This window comes from Schistosoma haematobium, chromosome ZW (genome assembly GCF_000699445.3).
Source record: "Schistosoma haematobium chromosome ZW, whole genome shotgun sequence".
NCBI classification, from domain to species: Eukaryota; Metazoa; Platyhelminthes; class Trematoda; order Strigeidida; family Schistosomatidae; genus Schistosoma; species Schistosoma haematobium.
In genome coordinates, this window is record NC_067195.1 from 66,500,790 (window position 1) to 66,528,656 (window position 27,867).

Consider the following 27,867-nt stretch of genomic DNA (forward strand, 5'->3'; position numbering starts at 1 on the left):
TGTAAAAAGCAAAATCTAATTTAATTCATTAGGCAAGGAGATATATTTTATCATTTAGATAAGGATTCATTAGATTCATGAAAGGATGAATTATTTGTGCTGTCTGGTAAATAGTCTTTCAATCCCATATGATTAACGGATGTTAATTGTGCAAAGTTGATTCCAGTCATTTAGTTACACGAAACACAGAACCAGGTACGTGTGTACATTGGTTCAAGTTGCCACACCACATTAGCACAGCGAGATGAAATTGCCAGGGCAAATTCCAGAGTAATAGAGGTAGTAACAGTATGTCATAATAGAACAAATTAGGCATCAAAGATACGATCTATAGCCGACATATTTTTAAGTTTACGAGAATCACTTCTCATATTTGAATGAACTACAACAAATTAGTGTATCTCATTGTTTTTCTAGCATCTCTAAATTTCTAAACAATAAAATACCACAAAGTTCTTGATGCAAGTAGTTGTAGTTCTTACTAGCACAATATATTTAAATCTTTTTCAATGATCCACTAGCAGTCAGAGAATATTGAATGAGTAATTTATTGACAAGTGATAAGTAGCGTAGGCGGAACTATCCATGGCTTCGAAACAGTGCATGAAATATATAAGAATACTATTTTCTTTGTTTAAAAGTTGGTTATGAACTAATATGACGATCGTTTGACATTTCTTTTCACTGGTAAATGTGAAGCATGTCCTTACAATTATGCCAATACTTGAGAGATTAGTTGAAGTATATACCTTTTGATTATAGCGACACCGTGTAATTTGGCGATCCTGCTATTCCTAGTAATATCAAATATTTCTTGAAAATAATGCTGCAACTACTCTGTATCACAACTTATTCCAAGGCTTCTTTAATAGTTTCTAAATCCCAAACATGTGAAACTATCAATATTATTTTTTGTACTTTTTGGGTCAAATAATCTATCTTAGTGAAGGCACTTTATACGAAGAGTATGATCCCAACCTTATATTTTATTAATCTATTCAAGACTTAGTCCATGTTATGAAGGTTTGCTGGTTAAACCGAACCTATAAATATATGTATAATCATCCGTTCACACAGCTTTGTCCCTTAGAAAAGAGACTCATATCTTCAACCACTTGCGTGTCCTCCCTTAAGCAATGGTGTTGAATTCTGGTCAATAGTGTGTGGTTATCTTTTGATCTAAGTTCGACTGATCTAACGTATCAGCAATGTGGTTATTTTATGTACGTGATGAAGCCGTGGTGGGACGTACGCTTCCCGTAGATATATCTGATTATCGGTGAGAGCCACTAGGCTTACTCATACATGATATAATTAGCTTTAATAACTGAATGCATGAGTTAATTGAAGCTACACCGCCATAGAAAACCTGGAAGCACTTTACGGCTGTTTCATCCTAGTATGGGACTCCTCAGCAGTGCACATCCACGACCCCGCCCCGTGAGACTCGAACCCAGGACCTATCAGTTTCGCACGCGAACGCCTAACCTTTAGATCACTGAGCCGCCATCTAGCGGTGTTAATGTCTAACTTTAACCAATCTACGAAACTGCGCTACCGCCAATCATTGTCTTAAGTGACTTACTATCTCACAACAGACCCGGTTGAACTCCACTGGTCACGGCTTCTCACTAATAAATGCAATATCTGCAACCGTGGCGTGTAGTCTAACTATAAATCTAGTGGAATTATAATGGTGACGGGTTAGTGAAAAACGCAGTAACAACGTAGTACCTTTTTCAATGCGTCAACTATCGTATTACATCGAAAATGGTTCTCAATTACATAGAAGTATTTTATTTTCACATTTTTCAATTAACGTTTTTTATGTCAGATTTAAATGAGATAGCGTTCTTTAGATGACAACTTAGCTATGAAACTGTTGTAGAATGACTCAAAGCAAACATTTTTAAGAAGAAACATGAAAACGATCATCTATTCATTAGGAAGATGAATTTAAATTTATAGTTACTTTCGTTCGGTTAAAGCTGGCCTAAAACAATAACATATTGCAACTAAAAAATTTGTCAGTAAAAAGTGATTTGAGCAGATTTAAGAAAAGAATTTAGAAATATGTGGGATTATCGAGAAATGGGAGAGTTAATTAACGCTTATTTAATAGATATAATAGAAATATGCTAAACTAGTTCTAATCTAGTTTATTAACTGCATTGATTCATAAAAAACAAATAAAAATTCTTAGTTTTTATCCATGGTAAAGTTGTAAACATGGACTAGAATCAATTAAATATAATACCGACAAATTTACTGAAATGCATGAACATCAGTATGTCGTTTTTGAAATGAAAAATACAAATATAATCTCGAACATACAGATGATTGGTTGGATAATCGTCCATTAAAACATCTCTTTCTAAGTTTAGAGTAATTCGTTCAGTATATTTTAGATTTATAAGTCAGGTTGTTGATTTAAACAGTATAATATATCCGACTTTGTACAATTGAGACGGACAAGCATTGAAATATCGCATCGCGATCTTTCAGTTAACAATAGCTTATGAGCTCCAAGACTAGCACAAATAGCAAATACTTCTGATGTAGTTGGACATGGAACACCTGAAAAGGACCAAAAAGCTTGATATAAATGAAAGTCCTTGACTTAATAATGCCCTTGGTGAACAATTAACTTATTGTGACAATATTACTCAGCATAAACTTGTATTTGTCACTGATGACCAAAAAAAGGCCAGTAGTTAATTTTCGACCACCAAAGAGTCTAAAAGTTGCCATATAAATTATGATACGGGAAGGTTAAACTAACATCAATGGTGCACCTAATTGTATCCTAATACAAATAGTGATTATTTCACATATATCTCCTATACTAGAACTAGGATCGTAATGGAAAGGTGAGGGATTTCGATGGGAATATTCACAGAAAGAACTCACTGACGAATGCGAACTCTAATTATAATTGATAGACGAATGAGGAAAAATAAATGTTACAAAATCGGTGAATAAAATTAGCGTAAGAGTGGGCTGTAACTACTCATATAATGTAAATGTGTTGACTTTTGTTAGCGATATCAGAAGTGGTTATAAGAAATTCACTAACCTTCAAGTCGACAAAGTGCAAACATTTGACGAATACACCGGTCTAATCGAGCTTCTTCTGTTGAACGCGCCTGAAATTCAGCTATAACAGCACGAAGAAACAATTTCTCATATAATGAACAAGCACATATAGCTTCTGATTTCGGTGTAGTGAACATCTCTTTTAAAGCGGCATTGATATGCGAAATATCTATTTCTTTGTTACCTTTCCCAATAGATGAAACAATTTCAGCAGCTCTTTTGCAGATATCAAGAGCACGTCGCACATCACCAGAAACAGCAGCTACCTTACGTGCAGCCAATTCAAGTGCTTTAGGCTGTAAAGGAAAAATGATTTAGAAAGGAATTATAAAGATCTAAATGTGTATGAATGCGAAAAGAAATGCAGGAGAATGAGATTAGTAAATTCATGTCCCCCAACAGATGAATAAGGTCTTTGTCTAAGTCTGATTCAGTCTAAAAAAATGATAGTCAACTAGATTGAGTTGACGAAGCAAAAAGAATATTTTTCGAGATTACCCTGAAATTCAGGAGGGCGAGAAAAACCATTCAGAGAATGAAAGTCAGCTTTTTAGTTCAGGTGTGAGAAAACGATACAGAATGTGTGAGTCAATGAGAATTGTGTCCCAGATACAACTAGTGGAATAAATTAAGTGGTTAAAAAAATGCGGAACGTCTAAATAATAGACCGAGCTATATAATGGAGCTCAAAGTGCAAAATCGAAGTTATTAAAGTAATTCTACTCAATTAACGGGCGATACTTTAATTTATGGACGACATTTGAACGAATCTCAGTGACTTATGAATTTCAGGCTATCAAAAAACAGTTGGTATAGAGTAAGAATATACTAAACAAAGCCGGAAATTTAGACTAGATACACTACCCTAGCGTGATTTATAAACTTTTCCAGGTTAGAAAGAGGTTCTACAGTTCTGAAATCGTGATGCATATGGTACAGGAACTCATATATGTGACTTCACAAAAACCTACCTCTAAAGTCGTGATAAGGTCACAAGAATTCTTTTAGTCTCGGTCACAGTGCTTCTATATTACTGGTGTGTACTTCTGTGGTGGAGTCTACGAGATGTTTCATGTGAACGACGAAACTACATATATGCCCTCCAGTCGTCCGTGTATGTTGTGTTACTCGGTTGCACATACTCCCGTATAGCTTGTATTAGCGTTTTAGCCTGTCGGTTTCTGACCTGCTGGAAATGTCCCTTTGTGTGATGACCTAAGTGTATTTGAGGAAGTACTACGTACCTAGTCTTCTCTAGCACTTCTTTCTCTGATGAATTTGCATTTCTAACTACTGTTTCATCGATCTCTACGATTCTCCCGATTCCCCCAAACTACTGATTCAAGGTCATCATCTTTATCGCAAATATATCTCTAAAGTACTCAAACCACTAAACTGCCGAAGCTTCATTAACATTTTCAAAGGTCACGGCTAGTGTTACTAGTGCTCTTATTATCCAGTTTACAACAATTACCATTAGTGTCAATCGGGGCCGAGTGAAGAAAGTTCCCGCTCTAGAAGATTTCTTCCTTCAATACATATTACCTCGAAATACAGTATCGTCGCAATAGTCTGCACAATGTCCAGTAGTCATTTGAATAGCTCAATCACAAGTAAAAAGGCTTATCAGTAATCTCATCTATTGTAGCCTCTCAATGATAACGCCCTTGAAATCTTCTGTAGACCGATCGTACGTATGTATTGGGCACTGAAATAGACCCCGCGAGCTTGAAATTGCTTACTCTCTATCGACTGGCTCATCCACAAATCATAGTCCTGCCGCGTATAGCTACAAAAGCTGTTACTAGACATATACTTAGCAAATTTATAATCTTAGGTACGTAGCCTACTTCTTGTAAGTTTTTTTGTCTAGTCTATTGTACTTCACATAGTCTGTGAAATTATCCATAGGAAGCATGACAAACAGGATTAAAAACATCTTTCTGACATATCTCAATAATATAAAACTGATATAACAATAACCAACGCAATAGATTCATCATAAATTGTGAAATCATCACCATGTTATATCTCCCTAACTTATGGTCGGATACTTCGCATCATTCATGAAACGTTTTGGGCAGTGTTATATGGATATCGGAAATCTGGGTACCTGTAAATTCTTGCAAACTGTCAGTATCATAATAGAATCTACTAGTTAGTAAGATACATGATACCATGTTCACTACAAAAGAATCGTTGAGTTTCCTTAAGTGTATGAAACAGATCTAAGACTTTTCAGCAAAAGTATAAGAATTTAACAAGAGGGTTTGTAAATACAGGCACACTACTTAACGCACAGCACGTTTAGATACACATTGTCACATCACTTTAAGATGACTACAGCCCCTGGTATGACCGAGGGTGAAGAGAGTCCGCTCTCCGAATACTCTCATAAGACCATGCGTATACAGCCACTGTCAGGGTAGTCTTACTCACTGCATAATCGTGATGGGAGTGTTGTTTACGAAATTTAGAGGACGAAAAGCGAATGTCCGACCCATTAACCGGATTGGTAGATATGGAGGATCCACCTAGAGGAGTTGGAAAACCCTGATTTCAAAGCAATGGTGCACATGGGCTCCAGCATCCTGAGGGAACAAATAGCGTATGAACCTACTGTTGGTCACCGGCTACCATGGAACTGCATCTCCTAACGTTGCTCCACTGTCTTTTGGAACAGACCTCTAAAACAAAGTATCCGGAGTGACCTCCTAAGAAAACCACTTGCTTCGTTTTGGGCACCCGAGTAGTATTCCAGCCATCATATAAATCGAACGATTTGTGTGGCGCATACATATTTGGTGCCTCCTTGTACCAATGTTTATGTGTTTATATAAATAAAATAAACAAATACAAATGACCACAAGATATTCGTCTAACAAATAATGAAAAAGGTTATAACTAAAATAAATAATTTATATGGTTGATGTCAACATGATGAATGAGGCGGTAGTGGTGATCAATGAAGGTAAATGAATAAAAAGTAAAACTAAGTTAATGAAATTAATCCATCTACTTAACTATTTAAATTTATAAATTCGAGTAACAATAGTGAAACAGATATTTGAAATGAATCATTTCTGACAACCTTTACACTGGAAAGGATATGGTGCAGTTCCGAAGAACTGAGTTAAGCATAACTGTGTATAGGAAAATATAAGGGAGCTCTAAAAATAAAGTTATCAAGTAAAAAACACTTACCTGAAACATATTTGATAAAGACGATAAATGATGTCGCACAATTTGAGCAAGTTGTTCGTGAGAATAAGGTGCGAAAGTAAGTCTAGTTAAGCCTAAACGACTGGCTACTCGTGGATGAAGTAAACGTTCCGGTAAATCCATGGTATTGGCAATAGCCAATACTATTAAAACACGATGGTTGTTATGGCGTGTAGGCCAATCAAAAAGACTGTAGAGTATGTTTTGTCGACGAGTACATAACAAATCCAATTCATCAATGACTAAAACAACTGGTTTTTCAGAAACTTTACTATGAGATACTTTTTTAATTACATTATGACAAAATTCTTTTTCTAACAAGTCAGAAGCACATTTTGCAGTTGCAGTTAAACCAGTTAGTTGCTAAAAAAGATACAGAAATCAAAGTGTACTAGGGTCAGATGTGCTGGTGATATACAGAACAATGATAGCAAGCAATTCTCTTCCAGATAAAATGGAAGAGTCACACAACTGTACATGAGTATGTTGAGATGTAACTGATTTATTCTTTTTTTTCTATTAACAGTCTTATTAAAATGAATCTTTACGTTTTGTATTATCATATTGTAGTGTATACTACTTGTACTGACAGATATAAGTAGTGTATATCAGGAATCGAAGGCAGATTTCCTACGAACAAAAGGGGAAAATGGAGAGAAGACAAAAGAAAACAGAAAGCGATCGAAATGAAGCAGGAACGAAAGAACGATGAAGTCTGTACGGGACAATTCAATGAAGATGGATAAATAGTGTATTTAATGTATTATCCTCATATTTTACAAATACAGTGTGTGATTTTGCATAATACAGTAAATTGGTTTATACTAAACCGAATCTTCATTCATTACATTACAGTAAACAAATTCGAACGACTGTACAGTAACTAAATAATACCACTTAACGACGGTTTGCTCTCGCTTACCATCTCGACGAAAAAGTCAAATAGTACATAAGTATAATTAATTTATTCATCAGGTACTTGGGTGTGCGCCATGATATTTACTACCTAGTTACATAAAATGAGGTAGGAGCAGCAAGTTTCAAATTTGAGACTTAATGGTTGAAAGTTGAACGCCTTAACTATTAAGCTACTGCTTCTACAATAAAATTAGATCACTGCTTATGTTACTTATTTTCTCTTAATTTTCCAACAAAAATGCCCGTGAGACTAACCCAGAACCTTCAGTCTCCAGCAAATGCCTAACTTTTAGTGGAGTCCAACTGTGTTGGGTGTAAGACAACTACCCACCGAAGACAATAGGTAGTCGCGCAATACCGTGAATTGGGTGATGCTAAACATTAACACCGCTGGAGGACAACTCAATGGTCTGTATATTAGGCGTTCGCGCGAGACCGAAGGTCCTGGGTTCGAGTCCCACGTGTGGGATCGTGGATGCGCACTTCTGAGGAGTCCCATACTATAACGAAAAGGCCGCCTAGTCCTTCCAGGTTTCCAATTGTGTTCTAACATTGATCGGTCCATGATTTTGATCGGATTCAACAACCTCTACAACCCCATACTGAAAATAAATATACACCTAATTACAAACATAAGTTATCTTGGTCAATGCTTATGCTAGTTAACATGCAGCTCACAAGAAATTAAAATAATACCAAACTAATAACGAGTTTGAAACATATATAAATATCCTAACGTGATGCTTGTGTTCGCCTATCACAGACAGATGATGATCTATGTTGGTTGTAATTTTTGTTTTCTTAAGGTTCCATCATGACAGAATAGATCAAAGAATGGAAAACAATACACAAGCTATCGTCATGACGACAGTTTGAGTTCAAAATAGGAATGTAACATTAGCAATGTCCTCCTAAAGTGGTCAATATATTTGGCTTATGCTATCTCTCTAGCCTGGAAAACCGAAGGAGATGGTCGACCCCCAAGGTTCTGGATTTTGCTATTAATCCTCATCTCAGGTTGTAAAGTTTTGTTAGAAGCAAACGAAACTACCAATTTTCAAAAGCCGATTTTTCACTAGATGTCCCTTGAACTTTATGTTAGTGCAAAATTAGTTATTCTGCTTTGTCAGAGAGTTCAGGATATTAAATAGTATTGTTGTGTATGGTACTTCTATTGACAGACATAAGTAGTATGTAACACCAACCAGAAGTGGAACGAATGACAGCAGAATTTTGAGAAGATCGATTCGAAGAAAACAGGAATGTAAACAGAGAGTAATTGTAATAACAACAGGAATAAAAACGATGAAGTTTGTAAGAAATAATTGATGGAAGATGTGCAAATGAAGTATTCAATGTATGGTTTTCATATTTCACGAAAACTTTCTGTAATCTGTATGAAACAATAAATTGGTTATCCCCACCAAGTCTTCGTTCACTACAGTATGGCGTGGGTAGTAAGCAAGGATAACTTGTTCACGGCTCTATTGTTCACCATTGGTGGTAATTTTCTTTCTTTATTACGTGCTGATAACCTGATTGCTTCCACACAGATCTGTAACCGTTATCAGTGATTAAAACGTATGATATATGATTTGTGTTGCCCTGAAATAACGCTAACAAATTCACATGCAAGCACTAAGTCGTAGACAGTGAACCTCTATAGCTATAACTTAGCCATACCGAAGCACAATTGTACCATGAATGACTAAAAAAGCATACAGGTTATTAAGGATATTATTAGGACGTGGTGGAGGACAGGGGTAGCTACTTCTTAACTGACTCCAATTTGAGTTAGACCTATGCGATATCCCATTGTTCTGTGTCGTTTTGAGAAACTCACTTTTATTTCTGAATTCCACGTATGGATGTACAGGGTCAAGAATGGATCAGGCAGATAGCTGTCATTCTTACTCCAAAATACTAACACTAAAATAGCAAAGTTGGTGATCACAAGAATATCTGGACATTGAACGGAACAATCCAATCACTCGATTAACCGACGTACGGGCAGTTTATACATTTTGATCGTAGTATGTCACAAAAATTTCGAACTTCAGCAATTAAGGTAAATTAATTGACATATGGACTAATTTAATAAGTTTCGATGGGTGGAAAATTTACTATGTTAAAGAAAATATTTCCATATTAATGTTTAGAACACAATGTACCTTACTTCATATATCTCCACGTAAACCTGCTTGGGATCACTGACACGCATGCCATTAACATAGATTACTTGGAATGTGGGTATTTGGCTTTCCAAACCTGAATCAGCAACCAATTTATGCATCGTTGACAGTACCGCTTGAACTGATGCTGTTTTACCAGTACCCGGAATACCAGATATATACATACAGCTTTAACGAAATTATATTAAAAAGAAACATGATATACATGTCAACAAAGTTCGAAAAGAATTATTAAAAAAGAACGATCCCACTTCACGTATGGGAATAATACAAATAATATTACATTCACAGATAAACAGATATAGCGGTAGCTCACATAGAAGTCGGGATGTATTAGCCTGTGTTAATTGCAAAGTTGTGAAAAGTAAAATTAGATTTATTATGTTTATACTACTGTTAAAAAGAAAAGTACATTAAGCAGAAGTTATATTAATTTGTTTAGAAGTATTAGTAGCAGAATATGGATATTCTCCACTTATTTATAGAAACGTAATGAGTTTGAGGTCATGACCAGATATCGTTAAGAACTTAAACGTCTATATCAGTGAACTAAACCGTTTTCTACGTTTATTTAATTCATTTTCTAAGAAAATTTTTATCCGAAAGGTACAATAGTGAAAATAAATAGTATTACACATAAAATACAAAACTATAAAAAATATACCCGCCAGAATTTTGAGATAGTTTATTGAGTATGAATGTATAAATATTTTCAAATTCTTGTTCACGACCAGGTAACCATCCATATTCCGAATTCGTAGAACTATATAAAAAATGAAATATTGATTGAATATGCCTTTGACTAGAAAATGCATTATTTTAAAAACTATGATCATAAAATAAGTAGTTACATAAATAACTTGCTTTACTGCTTAGTTTGCAAGAATATTATTATTAGTGTATTATTAATAATATTATTAGTTAACAGTAACAAACTTATAGTCAAGTAATCTTAGAATTAACAAGTTAACAAATTCGGTGTGGATAATCAACTCAACGGAAAAACTATGGGCTATACTTGATAATTCAAAAGTTTGACTTACCTTAAATTAAGAAAAGACTCACCACGGGACACCTGACTAGGAGTGCGCTTCCTATGAGCCGATACCGAGCCTTTATTGGCCTACAATAAAGACAATATGTATCATTCAGAGGTATCCTATTATCATGATACGAATACTGGATACTTAATGAACACACACAAATACGCGTGTAATCAACGTAATTATAATAAGATAGACAATTAAATGTACTTGATTAATAAATATTTATGATTAATCTTATGGATGATTTCAAAGAAGTGCTCTTTAAACTTGATCATTTTACAGGAAAAATTGTCTACTTGAAATACTGAAAACAAATTAATGTAATAATCAGTAGAACCATTTTGAAATATATAGGAATCTATTAATTTAGTACTTTTGAATAAACAAAGAAAAGGTTGCAAAAAAGCCGTAACTGAAGCCACTTTGTTCCGCAACTAAGTCTAATCAAATCCAGTTTATTTTGACGAGTGAAGATGAGATCCATACTATTAATGTTTTGAGATTTCGTCCACGAACTCAGCATTAAGCATGAGCTCAATGGTTTAAACATTGTTATTATATTTTTCATATAACGGAAAGTCATTGACTGATGTTCTGAGTAATGTTGGTAGATGTAGAATTACTGGTTGAAAGCAGTACGATAACCGCTATCAGCGTTAAGAAACTGCGTGAAATGGCTCAGAATTATAAGATGGTCGAGAAGATTTGTAGCTCAAGTGGATGATTTAGGTAGATTTCTGCCTGAAGTTTGTGCTCATGATGTTGTTCAGAAGAACAATGAAAGCCCCATGGTCGAACCAACCAACTCAGAGAACAAAACTTCGCCTAAGGCTCAGAATTATTCACAATAGCGTATGGGCGGTAACTCTTTATACTTATCGTGATCCTTAACTCCAGTTTTCCTTCTTACATACATTTCCGCTCCATTTTTTCGAACTATCTTCCAAATGTTCAGTCGTACTAATTATCATTGCTAATATATCGTTTCAAATTCGATTTCGCTTGTTATTTTCATTCCATCGTTCTAGTGTAGTACGATAACTTAGATCAGCGTACATCTTGGTTAGGCTGTGTGTTGATGATAACTGACTGAACATATAAGGTTAACCATTCAAACATAATCCAATTAGGTAGGTGTTAGCTCAAAGCCTGGTGGTTAATCAGTTGAATGTCAAGATAAATCTTGTGAATATGATGCTGACAGATATACAGAATTATTTCAAAAATTAATAAACAGTTGAAGTTTAACTTACACACACATTGGGCTTTGTTCTTCTTACAGGGAATGACTTTATTATAGGACCTTTCAACCTGTTTCTGTGTTGAAATTGTTGTTCAGTAAAGTCGGAAGAATCTGATGAATTACATGTCGAAAAATTTGATTCACTGGTCGAGATGGAACTTTCATCATATGAATCTTCGCTATCCATCGGACTGATTATGATTAATAAAACATGTCTTTTTGATTAAAACAAATGAGTATAACACCAGTACTAAATAATATAATTGGTATGAAATAAGTTTTATGAATTGATGGGCAAATATTCAACTTTTGAAATGAAAGAAAAGAATTTTGATAGATGGATGATATTCAATTATGCAATGTGCTAAAATGAAAACTACCGAGACCGGACAATTGGCTCAAACTCTCCATGATCAATAGACAGAAGAATGGGTTTCTCTTATAATAAAATAACATAGGTGAGAATTACCAACCTGGAAATAATGTAATTAAATATCATGAACGATACGTTGACATCAATTTTATAGGTCGCTAACTCTTCGTTGAATTAAATGTGTTAGGCTTCCCCATACATCAGTAATATGTATGCATGCACAAGTTATCAGTTTGTTAGTCAAATCTGCCGTTACATGTTTTAGTCTCCAAAATCGGAACAAGTCACGATATCCCAATGTTCAAAATATATACACACCTTGATATATGCGATATGACGCTACTCTGCCTAAATTTTAATGACATTAGGTGACGACTTCTTCCGACGAATAGCGGGAATAGGATTTACTCAGTTGAGTTTCCACATACACAACTGGGAAATATGGAGTGAACGCTTAGGTAATGCTCAATAACCCTTAATGTGTATGACCCTGCTCCTCACCAGTTAATAACGAAGTCAGATGTTCCAGGATAAGGACCTTCAGATGCAATCTTCACGATCACATATCCAAAATCTTTAAACATCAAGTTCAAATAGTTCACAAAAGACTGGTTCTTTGTTGACGTTTCGTGTGCTCATATGATATGACTATAATCACCCCTTAGAATAGTATAATGTGCACGTACGAGAAATTCTCTGAAGTATCCGGGACATTGAACTTGGATTCGAACGCGCAGAGTGCCACTTGTTGTGATGATTATAGGAAACTATGTCAACGTATACGATGGTTGTATTAATAAAAGTATGATGCAAGCAATGTACAATAGATTTGAAATAACGTATACGGCTGAAATTTGAAGTTCGATGGAACTTTACACTTACTATAGTTTATCTCTTCGGATTTTACTAACATAATAGCATAATTAAAGGTCTATAGAAAAATTAGGTATCATCTATCTTTGCTTCTTGGTTTGTAAATTTTTCACCGAATAAAATGCGCATACTAGGTTATGTCTGTCTGTTCAATTCACGACTTAATTGCAAATGATAAATGATGATAGCTGACTGAGTACCACTCATATTTGTATTATGTTTCATAACAAACATATGCGAAAATGCTATCTCATATATATAAAGGGATTTAAAATTAGTAACAGTCGTACGACTAGGTTCAGTATCGATATCCAATGAAACCGAGACTTTGTTCACTTTCTTCATAAGTCCGAACAACAAACTGAGTTGAATTCACATTGTTCGTCTTCATTCCAGAAGTTCAGTGTGACTGGCTAGACTACCATTATTACTAACAAACTTACATATTTTTATTTATGCTCCCCAAAACGCCCACAAACAGGTTACACAAATCTATTGACAGCTATACGTTACGAAAATATGAGTTCGTAATAATAAGGTGAAAATCTAAAATTAATTTCATACATCCCAGACAGTAGCGAAACACGGTTTGAATTAAACTAATCAAATTCCACAAGTTGTGATAGAAAGTAAAACACGGAAACACGAACAACAAGTACCTAGCTTGTAGTACAGGATTAGGATCCTGCCAGTCTTGTAGAAGTACTTTGCACTTCGAAGGTGCAAAGCACATACCATACCTACGGACACTGATTGCCAACTGATTAAGTGCTCACCCTGGATGGTGAACAGATAGAAGTAGTCAAGAAGTTCGTGTATCTAGGTAGCTGCATAAGTGAAAATTCCCATTTTGCCATTTAGTAAATAAAGAAGGGCAAAATGGGAATTTTCACTATATTGAAACGTTCTGAGCTGCATAAGTGCTGGTGGTGGCGTGAGTGATGAGATCATTGCACATATAGGGAAAGCCAGAGCGGCTTATGCCAATCTGGGCCACCTTTGGCGCCTTCGTGATTTCAGTCTGGCTGTAAAAGGTCGGATCTACAACGCGTCGGTGAGAGCACTTTTGCTCTATGCTTGTGAAACCTGGCCTCTCCGAGTTGAGGGTGTTAGACGACTCTCTGTGTTCGATCATCGTTGTCTCCGAAGGACTGCTGACATCCAGTGGCAACATCATGTCAGTAATGCAGAGGTTCGGCATCGTGTGTTCGGGCACAGAGATGATAATGCAATCGATGTCACCATCTTGAAACACCGACTTCGGTGGCTTGGACATGTTCTACGAATGTCGTCCCAGAGAATGCATTGTTCCGTTGTACTATTTAAACTTGGATTAATTTTAATTTGGTTATTTATTCTCTGAAGAAGTGACTTACACTAAGTCACGAAACGTCAGAAAATCTAATTTTCTACTCATTATGATATTACAAATATATTATTTTTATTTATAACATTCAACCCAATGCTCAATTTATTCGAAATTATCAAATCCAACCTTGGTAATGATACCTACTTCTTTTACTTTCTTCATAAAAAACAAAAAGTGGTTGTATCTTCCTTAACTGAAAGATTTCTTCTGATTGTACTTTTCCGTTTCCCCCATGATTACTATTATCATTATAACACTACCTTATACTAATCCGTTCGTTATTGTTCTTTTATTTCTCTTCGAATTATCATTGTTTTGTGTAACGCATATATATTTGGTGCCCTCTTGTACCAATATTTATATGTTCACATAAATAAATAAATAGCTTGTAGTTTCAATACATAAAAGATCAGCTAAATTCATAGATAATGTTCAATAAAATACGATATAGATATAGACAACTAAACCAATAAATACTAAATCGTAATACCACAAAAACATTTTCTATAAACAATTTTTTATAACCTACCATTGAGAGTTCGTATTTAAGATGCTTCCTCTTCCTGGAAAATGAGATTTAACAAGTAGTGAGTATTACATCTATCCAGGATCAGAAAACATGCGAAATCCGATGAGAATATACATAACAATTATTTAAATTCAGTATGCTTATATTTTACCGCCATTTTTACGAAACGAACCGCAACTAGTTATCATCCTTGAGATTTCTATTTTGCTAGTATCCTCTAAAAAGGACGCGTTGCAGAGGGGTGTGATTAAAAACTGAGGATATTCACAAAATTCAGTCGAAAATAAAGCTATTCAGTATCTCAGCAAGATGACTCCACTAGTATATTATCTAACAAAGTATCGTAAATCAAGAGCGCGCACCAAAGGGGTGCATATTAATAAAAATGAGAATAAAAAATGGCTGAAAATTTTTTAAATGGTTTTATTGGGAATGGAGTACGGATATAAGTGACAGGAAATGCAAAGATACCTGAACTAAATTACTATCAATTATTTTTAGTGAAAGGACGATAATACATAAAACAAGCTCACATCTACTTCTTTTATAATAAATTGACTTAAGTTAGACATTGGATGCCAGTTCAGTAGTCTAAAGGTCAGGTATCCTAATGATGATGATAATAATAATCGATTACCTGTAGACGTAGTAATGACAGATTAAATACTTACAAACTATGTATTCAACCGATTTATACGGAAACCTCTGGCTTATTTAAATAAACTGGATATGGTTAACTGATTTATCTATGTATCACACTACAAACCAGTGTTCTACAAAAAAGCGAATACACGGATAAATTAAATCAAGATAACTGATATGAGAAACTACGTGACACTACATAAAAATAGTAAAGAAAATTATTCGATGTCAGATGATGATGACAGGAATTAAATCGAATAATTACAAATCATCTTTCAATAGACTAGTAGGTGATATATTTGTAAGCAGTTATGAACGTTTCAAATTATATCAGCGACACATATAAATAAATCCCGTTGAGAATACGAGCTGAAGGTTTATAAGAGAGGAGAGATCTATTATAAGCCATAAACAGATGAATTTTACTAGTATTCTAGGAACCTTGCAATTGTAATATTTGTAAAATTTCAAATTACCTTTAGTTCACTGTATTTAATAAGTTACACATTTAAAATTATTTAAATATATAAATAATTAGAGAAAATTTCAGCAAACGGAAGTATAATCAAGTATTGCTTTTTGTTTAGTTAGTAAGATGAAAATTCCGAAAATTATTATAGTTACTACTGTTATTACTATTGTTACCATAAAATATGATTAGGAAACCAAACTATTTAAGTGTTTATGCTCGTCAAGCATAAATCTGCGTGCTGTCACGACTGAAATAAATAGCAATCATGTTAATTAATAATAAGAATCGTAGTAAGTTCCACTTTCTTACCTAACTAGTATTAAATAAAACCTAATCCATTGTTTCTTAATATCGTGGACGTCATTAATTTGTTGAACAAAAGTTAGTTTAGCTTTGTAAAAGAGCACGAAGGACAAAATTGCTGGGAATACGTGTAATGAAGGTCTTCTATGACCATTTTAACCTTGGAGTTGACACGTTAATTTTAAAGACTCAATCAATCTGTAATTCATCAAATATTTCTCAAGTACTTTTTAAACAGATTAAATCAGTGCATTATACGTAAAAATCATATTTTAAGTCTCGGCAATTGAAATTTAAGTAATTCCAACTCTTTGCCCGGCAAACGGGTCCGAGCTTTGTCAGTTCGCAAGGTGAAATGTTGGAATTAACTAAATTTCAATTACTCAGATCTCAAAGTTTTTTCAGGTGATGTATTGCATATACCCTGTGTACAGTTTCTTTCAAATTAATCATTTAAATTTCGACAGATGTTCACATAGAATAAATGACGGCGCTGTTGGATAATTTGGAGTCAATCATGGTTGAAACTTTTGGTATGTGTTTTGAGCTTTCTTTACATAATACCCTATCATAAAATTCTAAATCATAATTCTTACAGACGGATTTGTAGCTCAGGTGGATGATTTTGATGGAATTTTGTTCTCTGAACAGGATGTTTTGGTCGTGGAACTATCTGAAGTTTGTGCTGATGATGTCGTTCAGAAGAACGATGAAAGTTCCACGACCAAAACTCCATCAAAAAAAATTAATCATAAGTGAAAAGATATATTATGTAAAGTCTATTGCTTCATAATCTCATACTAATTCTTAAACAGGTTAACTGAATATTATGTATACTATAAATGACACCCATTCCGTAAAATAGTAAATACGCAGATGTTGCTGTGAAAAGCGCAAAATACGTGACTGAACTCTTGTTAATACTTTATGTAACACGAAAATACAAATGCTAAGTAGGTAGCGATTGTGATTCTTCGATTATCGTGTAACTGCACATAATCCCTTCATCGTCTCAACATGAATAAAGGGTTAATATCTACACCCAATCGCTTGTCTAAACTATTGTAAATAGAATGTTTTGAAAAACTTACCTTTGTGATTAGCCGTATAGAGGAAGGGCATATTGAATAAATTTAAAACTTTTAAACACTTTAATCCACCCCGATGTATGGCCTTTTGCGCTCCACTATTGAAGTAAGCCCTCCTTAATATCATGATAGACTTAAGATGCGATTGCACTGAGCCAAACTTTAGTTGTTTGAGGGTCAACATACTACTTGTCTACCCAAAGCGAAGTACATGAAGCTGGTTAATCAGTTGATGAGGTTGCGAATCTTCAATGACTGAGATGCTTGGGCTACGTGTTACGTATGCTCGACCACCGATTACCACGACGCGCAATGCTGACTAGTGTTGGAGGAAGTTGGAACAAAGTTAGGGGCGGCCGAAGGACAACGTGGCACCAGTCTGTGAAGTCACTAACTTCTAGTCCGAGCTATGTTAGTAGATGCAGACTACTTGGTTGTGGTCCACGTGACTATCGTAACCAATGGTTGGAGACTCTTGGTGATATGGCTCAGAATCGATCACAATGGCGTCGGTGTATACACTATTTGTCTTCCCTTGAACTGTGAGATCAAAATTACTGTATAACTTTCTTTCTACGGACTAATTCTTTCTTCCTGTACTATATCCTTATACACAATCTTTCTTTTATATATTGTTACTATTGAAGTGACTACTATGAATTTGGTATTCACCTTGTTGTGCTAATGAGGTATAGCAACTTCGATCGATGCATATATGTGCCTGGTTCAACCTTGTAGCTGGCTGACTTATTGAATACATATTAATCCAACAGATTTTTACGGACTTTTAATGTTTGGTTCATACATACACCCACCGCTTGTGGCGAACAAAATTCGCACCACAAATCAACGAATTTCGTGCCCTCTAAACACAAACTTCGTCATCTTTTCATAAGATTATCAGGTACACGTACACTTAGGGGTCAGAGTTATCATAACTCAGTTCTCTTAAGTTAGTCTCTTATAGTCAGTGCCTGATTTAAGCACCGGAGCTCGATGCTCATTCCCACTAATTTAAGGGACGCAGCCTAATTCAACAGCCTGAGAGGGATCATACTATAAATTAGCAGAATTAATTTTTATAAGACAGAGATAAAAATAGAGACTAGAAAAGACTCTGTTGATGCTTTTCATACAAATAATAAGGTGAACTAAATCTATCGTGATTTTACTTCTATTCGAAACTCATCGCCTTACTGTCTCTCTTTTAATTTTACTTCATTGAGCACTTTTTGTCACTAACTGTGACGAGTACGCATATATATATATATATATATATATATATATATATATATATATATATATATATATATAATTCCACCAAACCATATAATGACTTACTTTTAATTAAACAGCTTGTATTTAAAAGTGACTTTGGGGTTCTTTGGGGTGAAGATAAACAAAGCTCTGACATTTTCTTGACTAAAAGCAGTAAAACGAAAAAATAATTACCTGGAGACTTTAAGGTACCAGTACACGTTGCTCTTCGAGATCTTAGACAGGAATCAAATCTCGAAGAAAGGACCCTGCTATCTTTAAGGTTAATTTCAGCTTCCTGTGGCGAGTCTAAACAAGCAACAATACGAGCCATAGTCAATTCTTTGCAAGCCCGACTAGATGTCCTCCGTGTGAATGCCATTGTGATGTAGTATAAATTTCCTGTAAATAATTTTTTTTAATGATATATGCAGTCTGGTTAACGTTCAACTACAAATGGTAAAGTCAAAGGCATGAAATTCAGTTGTCAGTATTCATCTATATAGTAAAATACTCGATAAATGATAGAACAGTTAGAAACACCAGAATTCCTCAAAAAAAGCTACTGCAGCATAAAAATAAGGGGCTACTAGTTGTATTTTTTATCCACTCATTTTATATTAAGATGTAAAAAAGTGAAACTCGAACTAATAACTGATAAGAGAAAACCCATTACGACCTATAAACCAGCACAACCAGCTCTCAGTAGTAAGAATAGGAGTTCGGTCGACCTGTGTTAACCCTTTGAAGTTACAGTAATGTTAAGATACAATCTCGCTATGAATGCATCAACAGGTGCTGATACTGCCAGTTCTCCTTGAGTTCCAGTAATTCACTACTCGATACCAGAAACAGAATTCAAGAATTCAACTACGTGAACTGGTGCGTTGAAGGCTGAAATGTAGACGGCAAGATATTGAATTAGTATATCGTAGTCCAGAATGTGTAGTAGATGGCTTCCTCCTAAGTAAACTTAAGTCCTGGTGTAATAGGGGTAAAAAATCTTATAGTAGGCGACTTAAATGCACCATATATAAACTGAGTAAACTTAGAAGTAGGGTTGTCGATAACGTCATTCGATTGCAACCTGTTAGAAACCTCAATTGAACTAGCTTTATTCCAATATATTAGAGGTCCCACCAAATATGACTTACGAAGCTCTTCGTCTCTCTTGAACTTAGTCTTCACACACGGTGATGGCGTTGGTCAGATGACTTTCCTCCCACCACTAGGGAGAAGCGATCATGCAGTCATCTTATTTAAATTCATGGCTAAGATGACCTGTCAAACAGTTGCGCCGGCCCGTCCTAACATATGGAAGACAGACATGGAGGCTATCAACTCTGCAGCATCAGCTGAAAACTGGAAAATTGACCCAAAGGCATCAGTACAAGAGGCATGGACTCATTTCAGGTAGTTATGCAATTGGGTACCCTGGAAAGTCTCAAAAAAGAAGAAGCATGGTCATCCCCGGATAGGCCGGGATATTCGACGTTTACTAAGACAAAAGAAGAAATGTTGGAATGTTGCCACCAGCCTTGGCACAGCAAGTACGATGGGACGCCACAGGTGTATAATCAAAATCCGAGAAGCTCAGGGTAATCCATTTGGCCCAATCTGCACTCAAGCAATCTAAGAGACTGTCCTCGTACATAAATTACAGAACAAGGATGCACCATTGGATTCCCAAACTAACTAAAGAAGGGAGTGGATCTGAAATGATAGAGGAAGATCAGGAAAAAGCAGAGGCTATGGCTAACTATTCTGGAGCAGCTTTCACTCTTATAGACGAAGAAATAGACCCAAATACAAAGTCAACAAGCCATCTGCTCACCGTGAAATTTGATCGAGACAATATACTTAAGGCTCTTAGCACCTTAGACATGGGAAAGTCAACAAGACCAGATGAACTACATCCCAAAATCCTAAGACACATTCCACAATATATCGTAGCCATACTGACTGTGATATTTAATACAATTAACAAAAGTGTTTTATCTATGGACTGGAAGGATGTAATCGTCACTCCCATATATAAAACAGGACCAAGATAACTTCCATCGAACCACAGACCTTGTCAGCCTTACCAGTGTTGTAGTTAAAATATTGAAAAGAATAGTCAAAAAGACCAGTGACATTTGTGGAAACCAACAACTTGTTAAACAGCGAACAACATGTTTTCAGAAAGGGTTTGTCTTGCACAACGAACCTCCTTATAGCAAAGGGACATTGGATAAAGGCGCTAGACAACGGAAACTCAATGGATGTTGTCTACATAGATTTCGGTAAGGCGTTCGATGAGGTGCCAACAAATAAACAGCTCATGAATTTAGAAAATCTTGGCATGACCGGACCCCTCTTAAAATGGCTTAAGGATTTCCTAGTAGTTCGTAGACACTAAGTAAGAATAAATTCCAAGTGCTCTACCTGGATATCAGTACTTAGTGAAGTATCTCAAGGTTCTGTCCTAGGTCCTTTACTTTTCATACTGTATGCAAATGATCTCCCATGTATAGTACAATCCCCAATGTTATTATACGCTGATGATGTAAAAATCTGGCAAGTAATAACGGGAGACGCAGATGCATGCGCACTTCAGGCAGACTTAAATGTGATTAAGTGGTCTAAAGAGTGGCTGATGCCTATACAAAGTTTAATAGGTACAGCATAGGGGAAGTGCCTGTACCCGTGGTCCGGTCTCACGAGGATCTTGAGGTGACAGTGAGTCATGACCTTAGGACCACGAACCATTACCGGGAGGTCTCAACTAAAGGGTTTAGAACCCTCTGGGCTTTAAGACTGACATTCACCAAGCTAGATACTGCCATGTTCACTACAGTATACACAACCTTAGTGAGAACTAAGCTTGAGAACTGCGTTCAGACTGCAAGCCCCTGTTTAAAAGGTGACTCGGATATCCTGGAAAAAATACAGAGAGCAGCTACTCGTGCAATTCCAGAACTCCGGGGTTTATCATACGAAGAGCGACTTGGAAAGCTAGACCTCTTTACTCTGTTCTATCGCAGATTAAGAGATGATCTAATTTTGATGCATAGAATACTAATAAATGATTTTGGACCTAATATATTCTCTCTTTTTCTTGCCACTGGATCGAGACATCTCAGAAGACAGCAGGCGAATAGAAAAGCCAAGAACGAACAAAATACCCGTGGCATACACGTTGTGACACCGAGTCATCAATTCTTGGAACCTGTTGCCCGAAGCAGTGGTGTCCGCACCTTCAATTGTCTCATTCAAGAGAAAACTGGAAACTCGTAGAAGCATACTAGAAAAGGAACAACAGGCCGTAGGCCTTCTGGCATTACTGCACAAATCTGAATTCGATCTGTCTCGGATGGTCAGTGCTAGATGAAAAGGAAAGTTAAAACATATTAATACCAGGACCATTGTTCAGTGTACGATGAGCCAGTATTAGATCACCCCGTAAGCTGTGGTAAAATGACCGGAGTAGATCAAAGCGTAACAGTGTCTTCATAAGGTAGACTTCTTATTATCTTGGTCCTTCGCCGTTGAAGTCATCCTGGTATACCACCTTCATACTTAAAACACATAATTTAGAATAATTATTCGAAAAATACAATGAGTCTTATCTCATTTTTTCCAACTCCGTCTTTGTATGGAGTATTTTAGCCCCCAAATGCCTTGGTGCGGCCGAGAGTGGCGAGAGTCCGCTCTCCCTCTCGAAATGCTCTCACATGACCACGCGTATATAGCCTCTGCCAGGGAAGTCCTAATCACTGCCTTCTCGTGGCTGGGGTGTTGTTTATGAGATTGAGAGGACGAAAAGCGAATGTCCGGCGCTTTAACCGGGTTGGTGGACATGGAGAGTCCACCTAGGGGAGTTGAAAAACCCTGATTCCAAACCAATGGTGCACATGGGCTCCAGTATCCTGAAGTAACAAGTGGCGTATGAACCAATCGTTGGTCACCGGCTACCATGGGACTACATCTCCTTACGTTGCTCCACTGCCTTGTGGGTCAGACCTTCAGGTCGAAGGCTCCGGGTGTGGCCCCCGAAGATAGACTACCTGCTTCGGTTTGAGCACCCAGGCAGTATCACAGCCCTCACACATATCAAATGAGATTTGTGTGGCGCATATGTATGTGCACCCTTGTACCAATATCTATGTGTTAAGATAATAATAATAAATAAATAATAATAACTACCCAATCTCCCAAATTCGGGGAAATTTTGAGGAAAAAACCCAAAGTCAAATGACCTTCACCAAGGTTTGGATGAAATTTTGGGGAATTTTCCCAAAAAAATTTTATAGTGGCTTCCCCAAAATTGGGAGATTGGGTAGTTCTCTATTCCCCACTTTATAAACTGGACTGACGATTGCATCCTTCCAGTCTCTTGAGAATTTGCACAGTTTTAGTGATATGTCACGCGCGAGACTGATAGCTCCTGGGTTCGAATCTCGCGAGGCGAGGTCGTGGATGAGCACTGCTGAGGAGTCCCACAGTAGAACGAAACGGCCGTCCAGCGCTTCCAGGTTTTCTATGATGGTCTAGCTTCAATTGGCTCATGATCTAAACCGTGGAAATTACTATAATATCCACAAAACCCTTCTGAGAGTATTGTCAATGATTCAGCAATTACATCTGCCAAGGCTCTCATGATCATAGGATGAATATCCTCAGGATCACATCTCATTTCTGCAAAATCTAGTCAACCTAGCAAATAATGAAAACTTGCCACCACACAAATGCAAGAAGCATAAATATAGAACGTCACACTAATTAGAAACAAACCGAATTGACGAACTAGTACCGATCAACTTGAAAAATCGCCGTGGAGACCTGTAATTGGAATCCGATTTGTTTGAACACATATTTAGATAGATACTAATGGAACCTTGTCAAATAGGTAGGGGGACTGAGAAATTCCGAATAAAAAGTTTTCTGTAGATGATTTTCATGTATCTGATCTGGAAATGACAATTTCAAGAGTATAGGGCCATGTAAATTTTATAATAAAACAGTCATTACGGCGAATAGAGCAACTGATTGGCCCATATATGGTCGATACTGTCTTTCCAAAGTAAATTCAAATCTATCCCGACCAGTAAATTGTTAAACGTAGAGAATGCAGCCATAGGGACCGATTAGTTTTTAGATGCAAATCCGAGCTATAATTCATATGTACAAACTCGCTGATATACGAAAATGCCACAAACCTTAGTATGTTCACCACTCAAGAGAACAATGCAAGACAACACCAGACACTTAAACATTGAGGCTTAATAGAATGGATGGAATATAGCTACTAGTGGAATCCAGAACGCGTCTTACGTCCTACTTTTGACTTGTTAGCTAGATGTCCCTGCTTCCTGGAGTTGATGCTCTTTCGAAGACTTGAACTCGTTGCTATTTGATTCAAACTCAATCGCATTATTCAGCTGACTTCTGGTTACAGATAGCCACTAGCTTGTACAACGAGCGTGATTTACTTCAACAGAGGACGAGACAGTCCGTTCCATTTCATATTGGATCACAGCAAGTGGCCTAACGACTATTTCTCTTTAACTTATCTGCAAGGATCAACCTTTCTGGGTCACTAACGCGATGGGAATCTTCAAGGTTTGGGGTAAGTGTTTTGTTACACCACACGATTGTGGGCATCGTGTTCAATCATCTAGAAATCAAAATTACCGGCTTCTCATTCTTCTCTAGAACCATAACCATCCCAAATGTAAATGCGTTTATTTTAGGGATAGAATTTCTAGTTGGTGAAAATGGTTTGAGGAGAACATCAATAATTGAAAAGTGCAAACATTTTCATATTGTGTCTTTTTGTCGTTCTAAAACAGACTATGTAATAGAGGTCAGGTCAATAAGTGGAGATAACAGTTGTGCAAATTTATAGGCGAGTGCAGGATAAAGCTGAATAACTCCGATCCATAATTGTAGGTGATGAAACCTGGATAGATGTAGCTAAGCCACTGATATTAGATTCAAATCCCCTGGCGTCTACGGTACTGTCAAGGTGTTTGATGGAGCCAAATTAAGTTGGCACAACGAGAGGTTTATGGAAGCATTCGTATGATAAAAGTGGATTGCTTCGGATCTCTTTCACTACACAACCACGTGCTTGCAGCCTGAATCACGACGCCATCTCCATGAGATTCAACACAATGAGGAAAAGTAGTAATCTGTCTTTTGAATTTTTGGAATATTGCAGGCGAAGCGCTTAGTACGAGCCGTGTAGGGTTTCACTTGAACAAACTGAATGTCGAGTTGGTGGAGAAGATTTGTAGCTCGGGTGGGTAATTTTGATGAAGATTTTGTCTTCTGAGCTGGATGGTTCGGTCGTTCAGAAAAACGGTGAAAGCTCCACGACCGAACCGTCCATCTCAGAGAACAAAACTCCATCGACTTGATCAGTGGTTTAATAGTTGTTAGTTTACTCGAAACGTTTATGGAAATGGATTAAACTACTTTTGGATTAAACTAAGCACCATTCTGATGAAATAGTATATCTGTCTTTGAAATATTTCACTCTGTACTACCATTATCAATAATTATCCGCTTGTCCGATTGAGTTGGTATAGTTCCTGCTTGAAGTAATCTGAGGTATCTACAGTATTATAGGCCTAGTGGTATTCAATTACATGACAAATTTCTGCTTCGAAACATCGTTATGTGGATCACTATTAACACCTTTACAACTAAAAGAGGAGTCTTTGATGGTTGTGTACCAAAACTGAATCCAGAAGTTTGCTTTAGAAGCTGTAGTGTCCAGCTTATAATAGTCTGTACCGAAGCACTATTTTATTTGTATATTTGTGCTCTGTCACATTTTCCAAATGATGTCACATAAAAATAATTCATCAGTAATCCCTTTGGTTTGTAAGACGGAAGTAGAATAGGTTTGTCAGGATGTGCAATATTCTTTATTAAACTATAGGCTTCTCTATCAATCTTCTGGATTTGGAGCAGTCTAACAAAGGCACGAAAAATAAGTTAAGCTATGGTTCTTGCACACATGCTACCTGTTATCGACTATTCTGTATGTCTTTATTTTGAGACTGTGAACAGCATTTTTGTCATCGCATGTCAATTTTCGTAATGTTTTGTACCTCTTGTACAGCTTCTATCCCAGTTAACTAGTAATGTGACGTACTTATTTTTCGATGCCTGGGTGAGTGTCAAGTTAATATTGATGTGTTTATTTGTACCAGCCTTAATCCAAGCAAGTAGAATGCATTGTTTTTCGGGTCAGAGACAAACGATTATCAATTCTTTCGAACAAAAATGGGCTCTACGCTTGTGACCGAACATGCAGAAAAATACAAAAAACGTGTTTAAATTTCATGTCCATTAGTATTTCGCTTTTGACCTGAGTGTAATGGGTATGATTAGGTGCAACATTATTATTCTCGTCCTTGTTGGAATTCACTTAGCGCCTAATAGAATCCAGCTCGGCTTCTGGTACGTCTGTTCAGTATTGTACGTTGAAACACCTTGCTTACGTCGATAGATATCTCTTGGTTGTGAAGCACTACAAGTAGTACAGAGTAATTATAAAACAAAACAATCAGCTAATCATTGCAATGGTACTTTAATAACTGCAGAATGCATTGCTAACATTTAAGGTGAGAGCTATAAACTTGCCTGTTACATGACATCTCATCTTAAACTTCGCCTAAGACAAGGATTTGCTTAAAGTTTGTGTATCTAGAATTGTTAAGTTATTCTCATTCGTATCACGTTGTCTTCCGGACTTTGTTAAGTTCTAAACAAAGGCGTTGAGTTTCAGTGGACCAACCCGCCTACGAGATGAAGTTACGATTTAACATGGAATCAAGGTGTAAACTACAAAACAGAGAAAGGTTAGTAATTTCATTCTCATTGAAACGAAACGTGGGCGATTCTGGGTGAACTTTTTACTGTCTTAAGAAACTACTATTGGGACATCTGAATTTCGTTTTGATTCGCTCTTAAAGCACGGTTGATTGATAAGCTCCTAACTTACTACCCGAATATCAAGAGAACTAAATCCTAGTTCAGGTATCAAAATTTTGTTTGTAATTCAGATATATTGTTCTAATATTAAACATTACAAAGTGTACAATTAACTGTCAAGTTTTAGATTTCAAGAGAAAATCGTGCGAAATATCAAACAACAGCAATGTGAAACTAATATGTTCAAGGTCAAAAGCGTAAACAACCAAGTTCGAAAATACGGGCAAAAATATATCCGAAACAATGAATTTGAACATATTCAACGTAACAGTCGTTAGTCAGCTGAGCACTTTTAGTTCATGTTGTGACAAACCCAACCAGTAAAACATTGATTTTTTCACCGACGGATAGATTAGCAACATCAATCCACAGGAATGCGGGGATTATAAGCAGCCAGGCAGCGATAAAAAATAAACCTCCAGAAAATAAATGTGCCTCAAATTTTCAAGCAACACTCCTGAAGCCTTGCTCACCTATGTGATTTATAGGAGTTGCATCGAATCACCTAGGAATCCGAATAATCATCTACCATCTATTGCCTCGGGAAGACACAGTTTTCTAACGTATCTTATCTTCAATTATACCTATCTTACTATTCCATCCTTGCTAGGCAACACTACATGTGTTAAAACGAATGGAGATTTCTCTCCCTATGAGAAGTCTTAAAATAGCTTCTCTTACACTTCGCTCTAACTCAGTTCGTTTACATCTGGATTGTGTCAAGAAAACATATTCTTTGGACGACCACCCACAGAATACTCAAGCCAAACAATCCGCTCATTCATACCCTTTTGAATACCTGTTACTTGATTGAGTTACACAGAATCTCTTTATGTCCTCTTTCAATATCAACAGAATGAGCAGTGCTATTACCCCATGATGACAAAGTGGTTGAATCTATTTTCCCTCGCAACACAACTCTTATCTTAGCCAATCCTACGACTATTCATGGAACTACCAATTGCGATTTATACTCTAACTTGCTTCACTATGATAACTCTGAGTTTCTTATTCTTTCGTTCAATGCCCACCTTCTGTCCAATAAAATTATTCATCTTAAAACTCTTTTATTCCTTGTAAATCCAACCATCGTACTTAATACGAAAACGTGGTGCAATTCATCTATATCCGATCATTCCTTGAATGTAGATAACTACGTTTTCTTTAGAACCGATAGATGTTATGGAATAGGAGGCGGTACAACTATCTATATCCGTTCAGACATTCAAGCGTGCAAATTTGAGGATAAATCCCT

General features: G+C 36.3%; 1 protein-coding gene across 3 annotated transcripts; it reads right to left on the reverse strand.

Annotated features, from left to right (window-relative positions):
• Window positions 1-64: 64 nt before the first annotated feature.
• Window positions 65-19,074, reverse strand: ORC1_1 (Origin recognition complex, subunit 1; the record flags this gene model as incomplete). 3 transcript variants are annotated; one of them, XM_012942220.2, is made up of 9 exons in its annotated part: window positions 18,708-19,074; window positions 14,862-14,895; window positions 11,728-11,908; window positions 10,472-10,551; window positions 10,093-10,191; window positions 9,413-9,596; window positions 6,301-6,681; window positions 3,077-3,392; window positions 2,411-2,577 (listed from the first exon to the last, which is right to left on the reverse strand). In XM_012942220.2, exons 1-9 carry the CDS (start codon window positions 19,003-19,005, stop codon window positions 2,411-2,413), a joined length of 1,740 nt encoding a protein of 579 aa, XP_012797674.1. In that variant the 5' UTR covers window positions 19,006-19,074. The 3 variants fall into 3 exon arrangements, with proteins under 3 accessions (XP_051072228.1, XP_051072227.1, XP_012797674.1); XM_051212090.1 differs by lacking the exon at window positions 18,708-19,074 and having other exon boundaries at window positions 65-3,392; window positions 14,862-15,618; XM_051212091.1 differs by lacking the exons at window positions 14,862-14,895; window positions 18,708-19,074 and having other exon boundaries at window positions 65-2,577; window positions 9,408-9,596; window positions 11,728-12,127.
• Between the last annotated feature and the right edge of the window lie 8,793 nt (window positions 19,075-27,867).